The 17876-nt window shown below is 41.0% G+C and overlaps 1 protein-coding gene across 1 annotated transcript; it reads left to right on the top strand.

Annotated features, from left to right (window-relative positions):
- Nucleotides 1-304: 304 nt before the first annotated feature.
- On the top strand, nucleotides 305-16712 carry LOC306815321 (MAU2 chromatid cohesion factor homolog). Its single transcript, XM_079331905.1, has 15 exons — nucleotides 305-400; nucleotides 1523-1550; nucleotides 1952-2107; nucleotides 3650-3796; nucleotides 5374-5464; nucleotides 5699-5802; nucleotides 6555-6632; nucleotides 7252-7317; nucleotides 7577-7660; nucleotides 9186-9235; nucleotides 9370-9447; nucleotides 11140-11251; nucleotides 12638-12728; nucleotides 15303-15430; nucleotides 16560-16712. Exons 2-15 carry the CDS (start codon nucleotides 1548-1550, stop codon nucleotides 16632-16634), a joined length of 1263 nt encoding a protein of 420 aa, XP_079188031.1. The 5' UTR covers nucleotides 305-400; nucleotides 1523-1547; the 3' UTR covers nucleotides 16635-16712.
- Nucleotides 16713-17876: the final 1164 nt, after the last annotated feature.

The following is a 17876-nucleotide window of genomic DNA, read 5'->3' as shown; positions in this document are numbered from 1 at the left end:
CTCCTCTTGCTGGGAAAACTCTTATTCCAGTGTGACAATCCATGGATTTTTTGGGATCTGGGATTTTCACCCTTTTCAGGATTTATCCAATTTTTAACCAATTCCTCATTAATTAAGAATTTTAAGAAAAAAATAATTCTCCTGGGCTCAAACAAATCCTGGGAAACACCAGAGATTTCTTTGGAAAACAGATCTAAAACCCTTTTAAGGAGCAGGAATTTGTAAATCCAGAGATAATGGGATTTTTCTTGGGATTCAGGGAGCAAGTTTCTGAGTTTTATGGTTTTTATTTTTTCCCATTTCAGCAACTGCACACCCTGGAAAAGGATTTGGTGTCAGCCTGTGACCTGCTGGGAGTGGGGGCTGAGTATGCCCGTGTGGTGGGCTCAGAGTACACCAGGTGACACTTCCTGGGGTTTCCTGCCAGAATTCCTGGGGTTTCCTGCCAGAATTCCTGGGGTTTCATCCCAAAATCCCTGGGGTTTCATCCCAAAATCCCTGGGGTTTCCTGCCAGAATCCCTGGGGTTTCCTGCCAGAATTCCTGGGGTTTCCTGCCAGAATTCCTGGGGTTTCCTGCCAGAATTCCTGGGGTTTCCTGCCAGAATTCCTGGGGTTTCATCCCTAAATCCCTGGGGTTTCATCCCAAAATTCCTGGGATTTCCTGCCAGAATTCCTTGGGATTTCATCCCAAAATTCCTGGGGTTTCATCCCAAAATTCCTTGGGATTTCATCCCCAAATCCCTGGGGTTTCCTGCCAGAATTCCTGGGGTTTCATCCCCAAATTCCTTGGGATTTCATCCCAAAATTCCTGGGGTTTCATCCCAAAATTCCTTGGGATTTCATCCCCAAATCCCTGGGGTTTCCTGCCAGAATTCCTTGGGGTTTCATCCCCAAATTCCTTGGGGTTTCATCCCCAAATTCCTTGGGGTTTCATCCCCAAATCCCTGGGGTTTCCTGCCAGAATTCCTTGGGGTTTCATCCCCAAATTCCTTGGGGTTTCATCCCCAAATCCCTGGGGTTTCATCCCCAAATCCCTGGGGTTTCATCCCAAATCCCTGGGGTTTCCTGCCAGAATTCCTGGGGTTTCATCCCCAAATTCTTGGGATTTCTTGCCAGAATTCCTTGGGATTTCATCCTCAAATTCACTGGGATTTCCTGCCAGAATCCCTGGGGTTTCATCCCCAAATTCTTGGGATTTCTTGCCAGAATTCCTTGGGATTTCATCCTCAAATTCACTGGGATTTCCTGCCTGAATTCCTGGGGTTTCATCCCAAAATCCTTGGGATTTCCTGCCAGAATTCTCTTGGATTTCTTTCCTAAATTCCCTGGGATTTCCTGAGGGAATTCCTGGAATTACATCCCCAGATTCTCTGGGATTTTCTGCCAGAATTCTTTTGGATTTCCTCCCCAAATTCCCTGGGATTTCCTCCTTGAGTTCCCTGGAAATCTTCCCTTAATCCTCTTTTTTCCCTGCTTTTAGAGGGAGAAAATAGAATTTCACTTTATTCTCTTTCATTCCAGAGCTCTCTTCCTGCTCAGCAAGGGGATGGTAAGTTGGAAGTGGTTTTAAAATAAATTATTTCCAGTTTAATTGTAAATTCCAGAGGATTTTTTTTGGAGTGGGGAATAATGAGGATTCTTACAGATAAATTCTGCTTTATTTTTTCTGGGAAAAACAGAAGAATCATTGCAAATTTTCACTGGAGCTTTTGTAATGAGGGCTGGAAAAGCTGGTGAGATGAAAAAACTCTGGGAATCAAGTGAAATATTCCAGAATTCCTGGAATTAGAGAATCCATGGGAATTATTTGGATTGGAAAAACCAAGGACACCTTCCACTATTCCAAACTGCTCCAACCTGACTTTGAACCACCCTAAGGATGAAACAACCACATTTTCCATGAGGGAAATGAATATTTATCCTGAAAAAAAATCTGAATTTTCCTTGCAGCTTCTGCTGATGGAGAGGAAACTGCAGGAGGTTCATCCTCTGCTGACTCTGTGTGGGCAGATTGTGGAGAACTGGCAGGGAAATCCCATCCAGAAGGAATCCCTCAGGGTTTTCTTCCTGGTCCTGCAGGTCACACATTACCTGGATGCTGGTCAGGTATGTGCCACATTCCAAATGGGAATTTGGGAGGGGGAGAATTGCTAAAAAAATCATCCCTGATTGGATTTTTTTAATAATTGAAAGAAATTTTCATCCCAAAGAGTAAGGAAATGTTATTTAATTTGGTCATATTGTCCATGATATTTGTATATCCAAGATGGGCTTGTGGTGGAGGGGATAACAGGAATTTTTTGGGAGATTTTGGGAATATTTGGAGCATTTCTTGCTGCTGATCAATACCATGAAAAGCTGAGTGTCATCAATCCTAAATCAAACCCTTAAATGTGGGAATTACCAATCCCACATTACCTGGTCAGGTATGTGCCACATTCCAAATGGGAATTTGGGAGGGGGAGAATTCCTAAAAAAATCATCCCTGATTGGATTTTTTTAATAATTGAAAGAAATTTTCATCCCAAAGAGTGAAGAAATGTCATTTAATTTGGGTATATTGTCCATGATATTTGTATATCCAAGGTGGGCTTGTGGTGGAGGGGATAACAGGAATTTTTTGGGGAGATTTTGGGAATATTTGGAGCATTTCTTACTGTTGATCAATACCATGAAAAGCTGAGTGTCATCAATCCTAAATCAAACCCCTAAATGTGGGAATTACCAATCCCACATTACCTGGTCAGGTATGTGCCACATTCCAAATGGGAATTTGGGATGGGGAGAATTCCTAAAAAAATCATCCCTGATTGGATTTTTTTAATAATTGAAAGAAATTTTCATCCCAAAGAGTGAAGAAATTTCATTTAATTTGGGTATATTGTCCATGATATTTGTATATCCAAGATGGGCTTGTGGTGGAGGGGATAACAGGAATTTTTTGGGGAAATTTTGGGAATATTTGGAGCATTTCTTACTGCTGATCAATACCATGAAGAGCTTGAGTGTCATCAATCCTAAATCAAACCCTTAAATGTGGGAATTACCAATCCCACATTACCTGGTCAGGTATGTGCCACATTCCAAATGGGAATTTGGGATGGGGAGAATTCCTAAAACAAATCAGCCCTGATTGGATTTTTTTTTTAGGATTTTTTAGAATGGAAGTGAGTTCTTGTCCTATTAATAGCCTCAAATAATGAAGTTTCATTTTCTTTTATAAGTTTTAGTCCATTTGCATACAACTATCCCATTAATTACCTCAAATCTTGAGGTTTTATCCTCCTTGCTTGTCCACCCTCCTCTTTTCATGTTTTTTTTTATTCAGTATCTGAAATTTGAATAAATTGTCCTGAATCCCCAGCTGGAATAAGACATTTTGGTTTGCACCACCCTGTGAACAATCCTAACAACCCTTAATATAAAAATAAAAACTGCACACCCAAGCAGAACAAAAAAAAAAACCAACTTAAAGCATCAAGATACATCCCCATTTTTAGCTTGTTAACTTGAAGACCTCACTATAATATAGATAAAAATTAACAAATGAATCCAAACAAGAAATAACCATCTGGAATTTTGAATCCTGACTTTAGTGGGGAGAAAAAAAAAAGAATTTTAAAAGAGAGGAATTGTTTTGTTGTGCAGGTGAAGAGTGTGAAGCCCTGCCTGAAGCAGCTGCAGCAGTGCATCCAAACCATCTCCACCCTGCATGATGATGAGATCCTGCCCAGCAACCCTGCTGATCTCTTCCACTGGCTGCCCAAGGAGCACATGTGTGTGCTGGTCTACCTGGTGAGAGCTCCTAATTAGTTAATTAGTGAGGGGTGTTAATTAGTGAGGGGTGAGGAGTGGTTTGGTAGAGCAGGGGTGGGGTTTATACAAAAAAAAACCAGCTCTGTGCTGTTTTTACCTGAGTATCTGAGGGTGCTGCTCAGTGTGTGAGGAAATTCCAGGCTGGAAATGGGAGTTAATTAATAAATAACTAATTAATTGATTAGTTAGTACCTGATTCAAATGGAAATGGAGTGATTTGTACAAATCAGAGCCACTTTGGCTTCATTTTGTCAATTGTTGGCTGCTGGTTTTCCCTCTGAGGGAGCTGCTCAGTGTGTGAGGAAATTCCAGGCTGGAAATGGGAATTAATTAATAAAGAGATAATTTAGTTATTAATTAATACCTGGTTCAAATGAAAAATGAGTAATTTGTACAAATCAGAGCCACTTTGGCTTCATTTTATCAATTGTTGGCTGCTGGTTTTCCCTCTGAGGGAGCTGCTCAGTGTATGAGGAGATTCCAGGCTGGAAATGGGAGTTAATTAATAATTAATTAATTAATTGATTAATCAATACCCCAATCAAGTGAAAATTGAGTTATTTATAAAATTCAGAGCCACTTTGGCTTCATTTTATCAATTGGTTTTCCCTCTGAGGGAGCTGCTCAGTGTATGAGAAGATTCCAAGCTGGAAATGGGAATTAATTAATAAATAGATAATTTAGTTATTAATTAATACCTGGTTCAAATGAAAAATGAGTAATTTGTACAAATCAGAGCCACTTTGGCTTCATTTTATCAATTGTTTATCAATTTGGCTTCATTTTATCAATTGGTTTTCCCTCTGAGGGAGCTGCTCAGTGTATGAGGAGATTCCAGGCTGGAAATGGGAATTAATTAATAAATAGATAATTTATTTATTAATTAGTACCTGGTTCAAATGAAAAATGAGTAATTTGTACAAATCAGAGCCACTTTGGCTTCATTTTATCAATTGTTGGCTGCTGGTTTTCCCTCTGAGGGAGCTGCTCAGTGTATGAGGAGATTCCAGGCTGGAAATGGGAGTTAATTAATAATTAATTAATTAATTGATTAATCAATACCCCAATCAAGTGAAAATTGAGTTATTTATAAAATTCAGAGCCACTTTGGCTTCATTTTTTTTACTGCTTTGTGCTGTTTTTCCCTCAGTGTCCATGGGGTGATGCTGAGGGAGCTGTGAGGAGATTCCAGCTTGGAAATGGGAATTAATTAATAAATAATTAATTAATAAAAATCAACTAATAACAGAGCCACTTTGCCTTAATATTATCAGCACAAAGAGAGCTGGAATTGGAACTACTGAAGGGTTTTGTTCCATTTCTTGGAGATTATTCCAATCCTTAATGATGCTAAAAATCTGGAATTTGAGAAATTCTGTGAATTCCCTCTCTCCACAGATAAATTTTGGGAATTATGGAATGATTGGGGTGGGAAGGACCTTAAAACCCTCTCAATCCCAATCTCTCAATCCCACCTCCCATCACTCCAGAACTTTCTGGGAATTCCATCCCCAGGGAATTGCCAGCTGGATAATCCTCCCTGTGCTTCCCTGCAGGTGACAGTGATGCATTCCATGCAAGCAGGATACCTGGAGAAGGCTCAGAAATACACAGACAAAGCCCTCATGCAGCTGGAGAAGCTCAAAAGTAAGGAAAAAAAAAAAAAAGGGTTGGAATTCAGCTGGAATCCAAGAAATTCCCTTTATTCATTCCTTATTTCAACCCATCCCACAGCCTTGTTGAGCTGAGAATAAAGATTAAAACCCTGATTTTAAGGCTGGGTGGTGGCTTTGGAGTAGAAAAATCAAGTTTTTAATTGTTTTTATAAATGAGATTTGAACATTCCTTAAATCCCTGATGGAATTCCTGCTCTTTTCCCAGTGCTGGACTGCAGCCCCATCCTGTCCTCATTCCAAGTGATTTTGTTGGAACACATCATCATGTGCAGGCTGGTGACAGGACACAAAGCCACAGCCCTGCAGGAGGTAATGGGGCAATTCCAGCATTTCCTGCCTGGGAATGGCTCCCAAAAAATGGGAATATTCTGTAGGAACAACCTTTCAAACATAGGAATTGGGCTCAGGTGGGAATTCCTGCTGGATTATTCATGGGTACAGCCAGGCCTGGTGGTGCTCAGGGCTTGGAAAATGTGAGGTTGGCTCCTCTTAAATATTGCTTTAAATATTTAAGAAATAAATTGGAATTGATCATGGAATAATCAAGAATTGATTCCATTGACACCTTCCTGGTGGGAATTCCAGGTGGTTTTTTCTCATTCCATCCATTCCAGAGTGGCTCCTTCTTATTCAGTTTTTTTCCCCAGTTTTTAACATTCCTGCTTTTCCTCCTCTTCCCTGTTTCATTTGTGTTTTTCCAGAGGGAACTTCACTTTTTTTTTTTCTTGTTTTTCCAATAATTTAAAAATCCTGGGGCTGGATCATCCAATCCCTGCTGTGCTGGGAATAGGGATGGATTCATGAAAACTCACCCCAAATCCCAAATTTTCAAGGGTTTTATCCCATTTTCCTGGAAAATCTGCAGCATTTCAGGAGGGATCTGTGCCTGTGAATTCCAGGGAGTGGAGGAAAATATTCCAAACCAGCTGGAATGTGGGAGGAATGTGAGGAAATCCCTTTTCCAATCCCTGGATCCATGAGGGGTGCAAGGAGCTGGATTTACAGCATAAAAAAATTGAGAAAAATCTCAAAAATTAGGAATTTTATTCTTTTTTCCCCAGATTTCCCAGGTCTGCCAGCTGTGCCAGCAGTCTCCCAGACTCTTTTCCAACCATGCTGCCCAGCTGCACACACTCCTGGTGAGTTTTTGGGATAAAATTTGGGAATTCCAGACAGGAGATTCCCTGGGAATTCCAAGATTTGCATCATCCACTGCTAGGGTTGCTCTAGAAAAAGAATTCCAGGATGGTCTGGGTGGGTGGAAAAAGACATTTCCCATTATTCCAAGTTGTTCCTGCTTTCCTGGAGAGAAAAATCCAACTTTTCTCTGGAGAAAAATTCCTGAAATTTGGTTTTTTTCCTGGGTATTTTTGCCACCTTATCTGGCAGCAGCTCCTTCATGAAGGGAGTGAGAATTTGGGGGGAATCAGTTGGAAAAAAGGGGAAATTCAGGGATTTCTGCACTAGAGATAATTTTTGTTTGGTTTATTTATTTTTTTTTTATGGTGGGAATTGTGGAAGGAAAAGAGTTTTTGTAGGGGAATTCGAGTTTTTCATAATTTTAAGGAAGATATTTTAACTAAACAAAGTTTTTGTTCCCCATGAATAATTTATTTTAAAGAACATTTGGTAAAAATTCTTTATTTTCATTACACCTGAGATTCTTTAATCCTTTTTTCCTGCTGTAATCCAAATATTTCCATGGATTTGGGAATATTTTGACCTACATTCCCAAAAATATCCTTTTTTTTTTTCCAGGGCCTGTACTGCATCTCTGTCAACTGCATGGACAATGCAGAAGCACAATTCACTACAGCACTGAGGGTGAGATTTTATTCCCAAATTTTCTCCTGGAAACATAACAATGAACTTTAAGAATAACAACAAGAAATTGGAATGAAAACCTTAATTAATCCCATTATTTATTCATAATTTCCCTTGGACTTGGGAGGGATTTACAACATGAAAATATCAATATGTGCTTTTTCAACCATGATTTTTTTTGGTGGGACTGCACAAATCCTGAGGGGATGATGGAAATAATTGGAAATTTTTATTTTTTTCTTTTTTTTTTTTTTTCCAGCTCACAACCCACCAGGAGCTGTGGGCATTTATTGTCACCAACCTGGCCAGTGTCTACATCCGGGAAGGGAATCGGCACCAGGAGGTGAGAAGGGGCTCCCCAAATCCTCATTTTGGGAGAAAATTTCTCAAATTCTGCTTTTCTTGGGCATTTTTGTCACAAAAGCCTTGTTAACACCAGATCCTTTATCAGGAGAGTGATAAATCCCAATTTTCTGTGGAGAAAATTCCTCAAATTTGGCTTTTCTTGGGAATTTTTGTCATCAACACCTTGCTGGCAGCAGCTCCTTCATGAGGGAGTGAAAAATCCTTTTTTTCTGTGGAGAAAATTCCTGAAATTTGGCTTTTCCTGGGAATTTTTGTCACAAAAACCTTGTTGGCACCAAATCGTTTATCAAGGGAGTGAGAAATCCCAATTTTCTGTGGAGAAAATTCCTCAAATTTGGCTTTTCCTGGGAATTTATGTCATCAGCAGCTCCTTCATGAGGGGAGTGAAAAATCCTTTTTTTTCTGTGGAGAAAATTCCTCAAATTCTGCTTTTCTTGGGCATTTTTGTCACAAAAGCCTTGTTGGCATCAGATCCTTTATCAGGAGAGTGATAAATCCCAATTTTTTGTGGAGAAAATTCCTGAAATTTTGCTTTTCTTGGGTATTTTTATCATTAGGGCCTTGCTGGCAGCAGCTCCTTCATGAGGGAGTAAAAATCCTTTTTTTCTGTGGAGAAAATTCCTCAAATTCTGCTTTTCTTAGGAATTTTTGTCACAAAAACCTTGTTAACACCAGATCCTTTATCAGGAGAGTGATAAATCCCAATTTTCTGTGGAGAAAACTCCTCAAATTTGGCTTTTCTTGGGAATTTTTGCCATCAGAGTCTTGCTGCCACCATCTTATTCACCAGGGGAGTGAGAAATCCCAATTTTCTGTGGAGAAAATTCCTGAAATTTTGCTTTTCTTGGGTATTTTTATCATCAGGGCCTTGCTGGCAGCAGCTCCTTCATGAGGGGAGTGGAAATTTCAGAAAATCAGTTGGAAAATTCCAAATATTCAAAATTTTTCCCAGAATTCTTCCCATGGGAATGGAGTTTAAATTTCTCATCTTTCATTCAATCCTTTGGCTTCATTTTCTGTTAATTTTCCCTCATTTTCCATAATTTTCCAAGAGTTTTAGAGAATCACAGAAATAACAAAAAATTGGGATTTGCTCCTGATTTTTGTTGTTTCATTCCCAAAATTCCCCATTTTTACCTTCAGGGATTTACCTTGGGAAGATTCTCCACAGGAATTTTGCTCCCTGCACACAAAATTTGGGAAAAACCCTTGGGGAACAAACAACAACAAAAAATTCTGTAAATTCTTTAATTAAATTCTGGTTTTAATCAATCAAATCCAATATCAAATTTATTATCAGATCCATCAGCTTCAAATTTTCAGTGGGAATATTATTATAATCCAGGAATTGGAGGAGATTTGGGATAAAATTTAATTTTTGAGGATCAAAAATTCCCAACATTTAGATAAATTTGGGTGGAATTTCACTGCTTTGGTGTTGTTTTTTTCCTTGAAAAATCCATTTTTCCATGATAATTCCTTTTTCCTCTCCCATTTTCCAGCTCTACAGTTTATTGGAAAGGATAAATCCCGACCACAACTTCCCAGTGAGGTGAGAAAATCCCAACATGATGGGATGGGATGGGGTTTAAACAGAATATTTTGGATTTTGGGGTGGAATTTCTGGGATTTGGGTGGGATTTTGATGTATCCATGTTTATTTTTTTGGTTTTTTTTTTTCCATAGTTCCCATTGTCTCCGGGCTGCAGCGTTTTACATCCGAGGGCTCTTCTCCTTTTTCCAGGGAAGATACAACGAGGCCAAGTGAGTCCAAATCCCTTGGAAAAACAGGAAAAAAACAGGAAAAAAGTGGGAAAACTGCAGGAAAACTCAATCCAGCTTTTTTTTTTTTATCAGGATGGGAATTCCAGGCTCAGTTTCCACTCAATTCCTGTGGATTTCTCCTGGATTTGCCAGGGAAAAAGAGCAGGAATTGAGGTTTTTCCTTGGGAATTTTAGGGAATCATTCCCTGTAATCCCAGGGAATTTTGGGAATGTTGTTCCCTGCAATTTTGGGATTTTATTCCTTGAATTTTGGGATTTTTTTTTTTCCTTCAATTCCAGTGAATCCTTGGGATTTTATTCCCTCAATCTCAAAGATTTATTGGGAATTTTAGGATCTTATTCCTTGTAATCCCAAGGAATCATTTGAAATGGTTTTCTCTGCAATCCTTGGGAATTTTGGGATCTTATTCCCTTCAGTCCCAAAAAGTCATTGGGAATTTTAGGATTTTATTCCCTGTAATCCCAAGGAATCCTTGGGAATTTTGGGATTTTATTCCCTTCAATCCCAGAGAATCCTTGGGATTTTATTTCCTGCAGTCCTTGGAAATCCTTGGGAATTTTGGGATTTTATTCCCTGCAAAAACCTTGGGAATTTTAGGGATTTTATTCCCTTCAATCCCAAAGAGTCATTGGGAATTTTAGGATTTTATTCCCTTCAATCCCAAAGAGTCATTGGGAATTTTAGGATTTTATTCCCTTCAATCCCAAAGAGTCATTGGGAATTTTAGGATTTTATTCCCTTCAATCCCAAAGAGTCATTGGGAATTTTAGGATTTTATTCCCTGCAACCTCAAGGACTCCTTAGGAAATTTGGATTTCTTGGGTATTTTATTCCCTTCAATTCCAGGGAAAAAATCTTTGGGAATCTCAGGTCTGTCATTCCCTGGAATCCTTGGGAATTTTGGGATTTTATTTCCTTCAATCCCAAGAATCCTTGAGAATCTTTCATTCCCTGGATTCCTGAGGAATTTTGGGATTTTATTCCCATCAATCCCAAGGAATCCTTGAGAATATTGGGATTTTATTCCCAGGAATTCTTAGGAATCTCAGACCTTTCATTCTTTGGTTTCCTTGGGAATTTTGGGATTTTATTCCCAGCAATCCCAAGAAATCCTTGAGGATATTGGGATTTTATTCCCAGGAATTCTTAGGAATCTCAGACCTTTCATTCTTTGGTTTCCTTGGGAATTTTGAGATTTTATTCCCAGCAATCCCAAGAAATCCTTGAGAATTTTGGGATTTTATTCCCAGGAATTCTTAGGAATCTCAGACCTTTCATTCTTTGGTTTCCTTGGAAATTTTGGGATTTTATTCCCAGGAATTCTTAGGAATCTCAGACCTTTAATTCTTTGATTTCCTTGGGAATTTTGGGATTTTATTCTTAGGAATCTCAGACCTTTCATTCTTTGATTTCCTTGAGAATTTTGGGATTTTATTCCCATCAATCCCAAGGAATCCTTGGGAATTTTGGGATTTTATTCCCATCAATCCCAAGGAATCCTTGGCAATCTCCTCCCTCTCATTCTTCCCACCTTCCCAGAGAAATCAACACCACCCCAATTCCCAAACAAAACTCAACAATTCCCTTCACTTCATTTCTCCCAGGACATTCCATCATGTTCAAATCCCAAATTTTTCCCTTTATTTTTATTTTTTTATTATTTTTTCCAGGCGTTTTTTGCGGGAGACGCTGAAGATGTCGAACGCCGAGGACCTGAACCGCCTGACCGCCTGTTCCCTGGTGCTGCTGGGCCACATCTTCTACGTGCTGGGCAACCACAGGGTAATCCCAAATCCCTCCAATCCTTGGGATCCTGGAACTGGCATTCCCAGGAAAAATCCCAAAAACATCCCCCAAAAAAATCCCAAAGAAAATCGGGATACGGGTGGAAAGAATCGGATTTTTTAGTGATTTTTTTTTTAGTGATTTTTTAGTGATTTTTAGTGCTGTCGCGTCAAAATTTGGGATTTTTCTTCCTTCTGGATTATCCAAATCCCTCCCAATCCCTGGGATCCTGGAACTGGCATTCCCAGGAAAAATCCCAAAAACATCCCCCAAAAAAAATCCCCAAGAAAATCGGGATACGGGTGGGAATAATCGGATTTTTTAGTGATTTTTTAAATGATTTTTTTTAGTGATTTTTTAGTGCTGTCGTGTCAAAAATTGGGATTTTCTTCTCTTTGGATCATCCAAATCCATCCCAATTCTTGGGATCCTGGAACTGGCATTCCCAGGAAAAATCCCAAAAAAATCCCAAAGAAAATCCCAAAGAAAATCGGGATACAGGTGGGAATAATCGGATTTTTTAGTGATTTTTTTTAGTGCTGTCGCGTCAAAAATTGGGATTTTCCTCCTTCTGGATTGTCCAAATCCATCCCAATTCTTGGGATTTTGGAACTGGAATTCCCAGGAAAAATCCCAAAAAAATCCCAAAGAAAATCGGGATACGGGTGGGAATAATCGGATTTTTTATTGTTTTTTTAGTGCTGTCGTGTCAAAAATTGGGATTTTTTTCTCTTTGGATCATCCAAATCCATCCCAATTCTTGGGATCCTGGAACTGGCATTCCCAGGAAAAATCCCAAAAAAAATCCCAAAGAAATTCAGGATAAGGGTGGGAATAACGGGATTTTTAAATTGCTTTTTCTTGGGAATCTCATTCCCTACAGTCCCAGGGAATCTTTGGGAATTTTGGGATTTCATTCCTTTTCATCTCAAGGAACTCTTGAGAATTTTGAGATTTTATTCCCTGCAATCCTAAGGAATTCTTGGGATTGTTATTCCCTTCCATCCCAAGGAATTTTTAGGAATTTTTAGGATTTTATTCCTTTCAATCCCAGGGAATCCTTGGGCTCTGTTTCCTTTCCATCCCAGTGAATCTCTGGAATTTTGAGATTTTATTCCCTTCCACACCAAGGATTCCTTGGGCATTTTGGGATTTTATTCCCTGCAATCCTAAGGAATTCTTGGGAATTTTTGGATTTTATTCCTTTCACTCCCAGGGAATCACAGAGATTTTGAAATTTTCCTCCCTTCAACCCTAAACCTCAAACAGAACAAAATTTCCCACCTACAATTCCATCTTTTCCAGTCAATCCATATTGGAAAGGCATCAAAAATTCCCTAAAATCCTAATTTTTCTTTTTCCCAATTTTTTTTTTTTTTTTAGGAAAGCAACAACATGGTGGTGCCAGCCATGCAGCTGGCCAGCAAAATCCCTGACATGTCTGTGCAGCTCTGGTCCTCTGCCCTGCTCAGGGGTAATTTGGGATCTGGGATTGTCCTGGAAAATTGGGAATTACAAAAAAAAAAAATGGGGGGGTGGGGATGTGCAGCTCCAGGGGGAATTGGGGATTTGGAATTGTCCAGAAAAATTGGGAATTATTGGAAAAATGGGTGGGGATGTGCAGCTCCAGGGGGAATTGGGGATTTGGAATTGTCCATAAAAAATGGGAATTATTGGGAAAAAGGGTGGGGTGGGGATGTGCAGGTTCAGGGGAATTTGGGATCTGGGATTGTCCTGGAAAATTGGGAATTACAAAAAAAAATGGGGGGGTGGGGATGTGCAGCTCCAGGGGGAATTGTCCAGAAAAAATGGGAATTATTGGGAAAAAGGGTGGGGTGGGGATGTGCAGCTCCAGGGGGAATTGGGGATTTGGAATTGTCCAGAAAAAATGGGAATTACTGGGAAAATGGGATGTGCAGCTCCAGGGGGAATTTGGGATTTGGAATTGTCCATAAAAATCGGGAATTATTGGAAAAATGGGTGGGGATGTGCAGCTCCAGGGGGAATTTGGGATCTGGGATTCTCCATAAAAAATGGGAATTACTGGGAGGATGTGGGAAGTGGGAATGTGCAGCTCTAGGGGGAATTTGGGATCTGGGATTGTCCATAAAAATTAAAAATTACAAAAAAAAAAAGGTGGGGTGGGAGTGTGCAGGTCCAGGGGGAATTTGGGATCATGGATTGTCCATAAAAATTGGGAATTAGGGTGGGATGGGGATGTGCAGGTCCAGGGGGAATTGGGGATTTGGAATTGTCCAGAAAAAATGGGAATTATTGGGAAAAAGGGTGGGGTGGGAGTGTGCAGGTTCAGGGGGAATTGGGGATCAGGGATTGTCCATAAAAAATGGGAATTACTGGGAAAATGGGATGTGCAGGTCCAGGGGGAATTTGGGATCATGGATTGTCCATAAAAATTAGGAATTGGGGTAGGATGGGGATGTGCAGGTCCAGGGGGAATTGGGGATTTGGAATTGTCCAGAAAAAATGGGAATTATTGGGAAAAAGGGTGGGGTGGGGATGTGCAGGTCCAGGGGGAATTTGGGATCTGGGATTGTCCATAAAAAATGGGAATTACTGGGAGAATGGGGGAGTTGGGACTGTGCAGCTCTAGGAGGAATTGGGGATTTGGAATTGTCCATAAAAATTGGAAATTATTGGGGAAATGGGGGAAGTGGGAAAGTGCAGTTCTAGGGGGAATTTGGGATCTGAAATTGTCCATAAAAAATGGGAATTACTGGGAGGATGTGGGAAGTGGGAATGTGCAGCTCTAGGGGGAATTTGGGATCTGGGATTGTCCATAAAAATTAAAAATTACAAAAAAAAAAAAGGTGGGGTGGGAGTGTGCAGGTCCAGGGGGAATTTGGGATCATGGATTGTCCAGAAAAATTGGGAATTAGGGTGGGATGGGGATGTGCAGGTCCAGGGGGAATTGGGGATTTGGAATTGTCCAGAAAAAATGGGAATTATTGGGAAAAAGGGTGGGGTGGGGATGTGCAGGTTCAGGGGGAATTGGGGATCAGGGATTGTCCATAAAAAATGGGAATTACTGGGAAAATGGGATGTGCAGGTCCAGGGGGAATTGGGGATTTGGAATTGTCCATAAAAAATGGGAATTACTGGGAGGATGTGGGAAGTGGGAATGTGCAGCTCTAGGGGGAATTTGGGATCTGAAATTGTCCATAAAAATTAAAAATTACAAAAAAAAAAGGTGGGGTGGGAGTGTGCAGGTCCAGGGGGAATTTGGGATCATGGATTGTCCAGAAAAATTGGGAATTACTGGGAGAATGGGGAGGGGGAGTGTGCAGGTCTAGGGGGAATTTGGGATCAGGGATTGTCCAGAAAAATTGGGAATTACTGGGAAAATGTGGGGGTGGGAATTTTACCAGGAATTCAGGGGAAAATCTGGGATCACCTTGGAGATTTTGGGGCAGATTTTCCCTCAAATCAAGGAGATTTTGGGATTTTATTCCCTGCAATCCTAAAGAATCCTTGGGAATTTTTGGAATTCCCATCCACACCAAGGAATCCTTGGGAAACCATTTCCCTACAATCTTTAGGAATCTTGTGGAATTTTAGGATTTAATTTCTTCCCATCCCAGGAAATCCTTGGGAATTTGAGGTTTTGAATCCTTGCAATCCCAGGGAATCTTTGGGAATTTGAGGTTTTGAATCCTTGCAATCCCAGGGAATTTTTGGCAATTTGCTGCAGAAACCAAACCCAGGGGATTTTTTTTTGGGATGAGAAGAACTCAGAGGTCAGAATGGAAAAAACTGCAGGATTTTCACTTTTACCAGATGAACCTGGAAAACCAAAAAATCCCAACCCAACCAATTCCTGTAATTTAACAGGAATCCAAGGCAAAATTCTAGAAGATTTTGGGGCAGATTTTCCCTCAAATCGAGGCAATTTTGAGATTTTATTCCTTGCAATCCCAGGGAATCTTTGGCAATTTGCTGCAGAAACCAAACCCAGGGGATTTTTTTTGGGATGAGAGGAGCTCAGAGGTTGGAGTGGGAAGAATTCCAGGATTTTTTTTGGCTTTTGCAGACCTGAACAAGGCGTGTGGGAATGCCATGGATGCCCACGAGGCCGCCCAGATGCACCAGAACTTCTCCCAGCAGCTGCTGCAGGATCACATCGAGGCGTGCAGCCTGCCCGAGCACAACCTGATCACTGTGAGGGCATGGGATGGGGAAATTATGGGATGGGACGGGGGGAATGAGGGGATGGGATGGGGGAAATTATGGGATGGGACGGGGGGAATGAGGGGATGGAATGGGGGGAATGAGGGGATGGAATGGGGGGGAATGGAATGGGGGGATGGGATGAGGGGATGGAATGGGGGGAATGAGGGGATGGGACAGGGGAATGAGGGGATGGGATGGGGGGAATGAGGGGATAGAATGGGGGGATGGAATGGGGGGAATGAGGGGATGGAATGGGGGGAATGAGGGGATGGGACAGGGGAATGGGGGGATGGGATGGGGGAATGAGGGGATGGAATGAGGGGATGGAATGGGGGAATAATGGGATGGAACGGGGAGAATGAGGGGATGGAACGGGGGGAATGAGGGGATGGGATGGGGGGAAATTATGGGATGGAATGGGGGGAATGAGGGGATGGGATGGGGGGATGGAATGGGGGGATGGAATGGGGGGAATGAGGGGATGGGACAGGGGGAATAATGGGGGGAATGAGGGGATGGGATGGGGAAATTAGGGGATGGAACGGGGGGATGGAATGGGGGGAATGAGGGGATGGGATGGGGGGAATGAGGGGATGGAATGGGGGGGAATGAGGGGATGGGATGGGGGGAATAATGGGGGGAATGAGGGGATGGAATGGGGGGATGGGGGGATGGAACGGCGGGGGGAATGAGGGGATGGAATGGGGGGATGGGATGGGGGGGATGGAATGGGGGGGGAATCATGAGATTGCAGAGGGGAAATGATGAGATTCTAGAGGGGAATGGGTATCATGAAATTCCTGGAATTCCACAGAGAAAAATTGGGAAATCCCAGAATTCCAGAGGGGAAAATGGGAAATCACAGAATTCCAGATGGAAATGGGAAAATCATGGAATTCCAGAGGGGAAAATGGGGAAATTTCAGAATTCCACAGAGAAAAATTGGGAAATCCCAGAATTCCAGAGGGAAAAAGGAACCCTGGGTTCCTTTGTGTAACGTGGCCTTGGGGGATTTGTGGAATTGGGGGGAATTTTTGGGAATTTGGGGTGGATTTGGGAAGATTTCAGAATTTTTGGGAATTTTTCTTGGGATTCTAATCCTGTTTTTTCCTTGCAGTGGACAGATGGACCCCCCCCAGTCCAATTCCAGGCCCAGAACGGCCCCACCACCAGCCTGGCCAGTCTGCTGTGAATTCCAGGAAAAATCCAGGAAAAATCCAGGAAATTCCCAGAAAAACTCCAGGGAAATTCCCAGAAAATTCCAGAAAAACTCCAGGGAAATTCCCAGAAAATTCCAGAAAAACTCCAGGGAAATTCCCAGAAAATTCCAGGAAAACTCCAGGAAAATTCCCAGAAATTTCAGGAGAATTCCAGGAAAACTCCAGGAGAATTTCAGGAGAATTCCCAGGAAAATGCCCAGAAAAATTCCAGGAAAACTCCAGAAAAATTCCCAGAAATTTCAGGAGAACTCCAGGAGAATTTCAAGAAAATTCCAGGAAAACTCCATGAAAATTCACAGGAAAACTCCAGGAGAATCCCCAGAAAATTCCAGGAAAATTCCCAGAAAATTCCAGGAGAACTCCAGGATATCCACCAACAACATGGGAAAAAAAAAACAAGAAAAAAATCCCAAAAACTTGGGAAAAAACCCCAAAAAATTCCATGAAAAAGCTCCTGAATTCCCTCTGCAAATAAGAAAAAAAAAAAAGAATTTTCCAGGAATTTCCAAGGAATTTTCCAGGAATTTTCCAGGAATTTCTAGAGCCTCTGGAGCTGCTTTTCCAGGTGAATCCAAGGTTTGAGAATTCCCAGGAAATCAGGAATTTTTGGTGGCAAACTCAGAATCCTGAGGGGGGAAAATGAAGAAATCATTGATTGGGATTCCCAGCTGAGAGGAAATTCCCATTTTTTTGGGAAGGAAAAATTCCAGAATTTCCTGGGATATTCCTCCCCCAGCTCTTCCCACACCTTTTTAAGATTGGGAAAAAAAAAAAAGAAAAAATCAGGAATTTTTTTTCCTGTTGATCCCAAATTTTTTTCCAGCCCAAAGGCAGCTGTGCCTTAAGGATTCCCAAATTCCAGGATGAAATTCCAATTCCAAAATTTTTGGGATGAAATTCCCAATTCCAAAATTTTTGGGATGAAATTCCAATCCCAAATTTCAGGATGAAATTCCAATTCCAAAATTTTTGGGATGAAATCCCAATTCCAAAATTTTTTGGGATGAAATTCCAATTCCCAAATTCCCAATTCCAAAATTTTTGGGATGAAATTCCCAATTCCAAAATTTTTTGGGATGAAATTCCAATTCCCAAATTCCCAATTCCAAAATTTTTGGGATGAAATTTTCAATTCCAAAATTTTTGGGATGAAATTCCAATCCCAAATTTCAGGATGAAATTCCCATTCCAAAATTTTTGGGATGAAATTCCAA

Source organism: Erithacus rubecula (assembly GCF_903797595.1).
Source record: "Erithacus rubecula genome assembly, contig: scaffold_1152_arrow_ctg1, whole genome shotgun sequence".
NCBI lineage: Eukaryota > Metazoa > Chordata > Aves > Passeriformes > Muscicapidae > Erithacus > Erithacus rubecula.
The sequence above is the reverse complement of the archived record's forward strand: the minus strand, read 5'-3'. Positions and strand labels throughout refer to the sequence as shown.

Coding starts and splice junctions, on each gene's coding strand:
- LOC306815321 (XM_079331905.1), top strand. Junction 6,633..7,251: donor CCCAGCTGCACACACTCCTG/GTGAGTTTTTGG, acceptor TTTTTTTTCCAG/GGCCTGTACTGCATCTCTGT. Junction 11,252..12,637: donor ACGTGCTGGGCAACCACAGG/GTAATCCCAAAT, acceptor TTTTTTTTTTAG/GAAAGCAACAACATGGTGGT.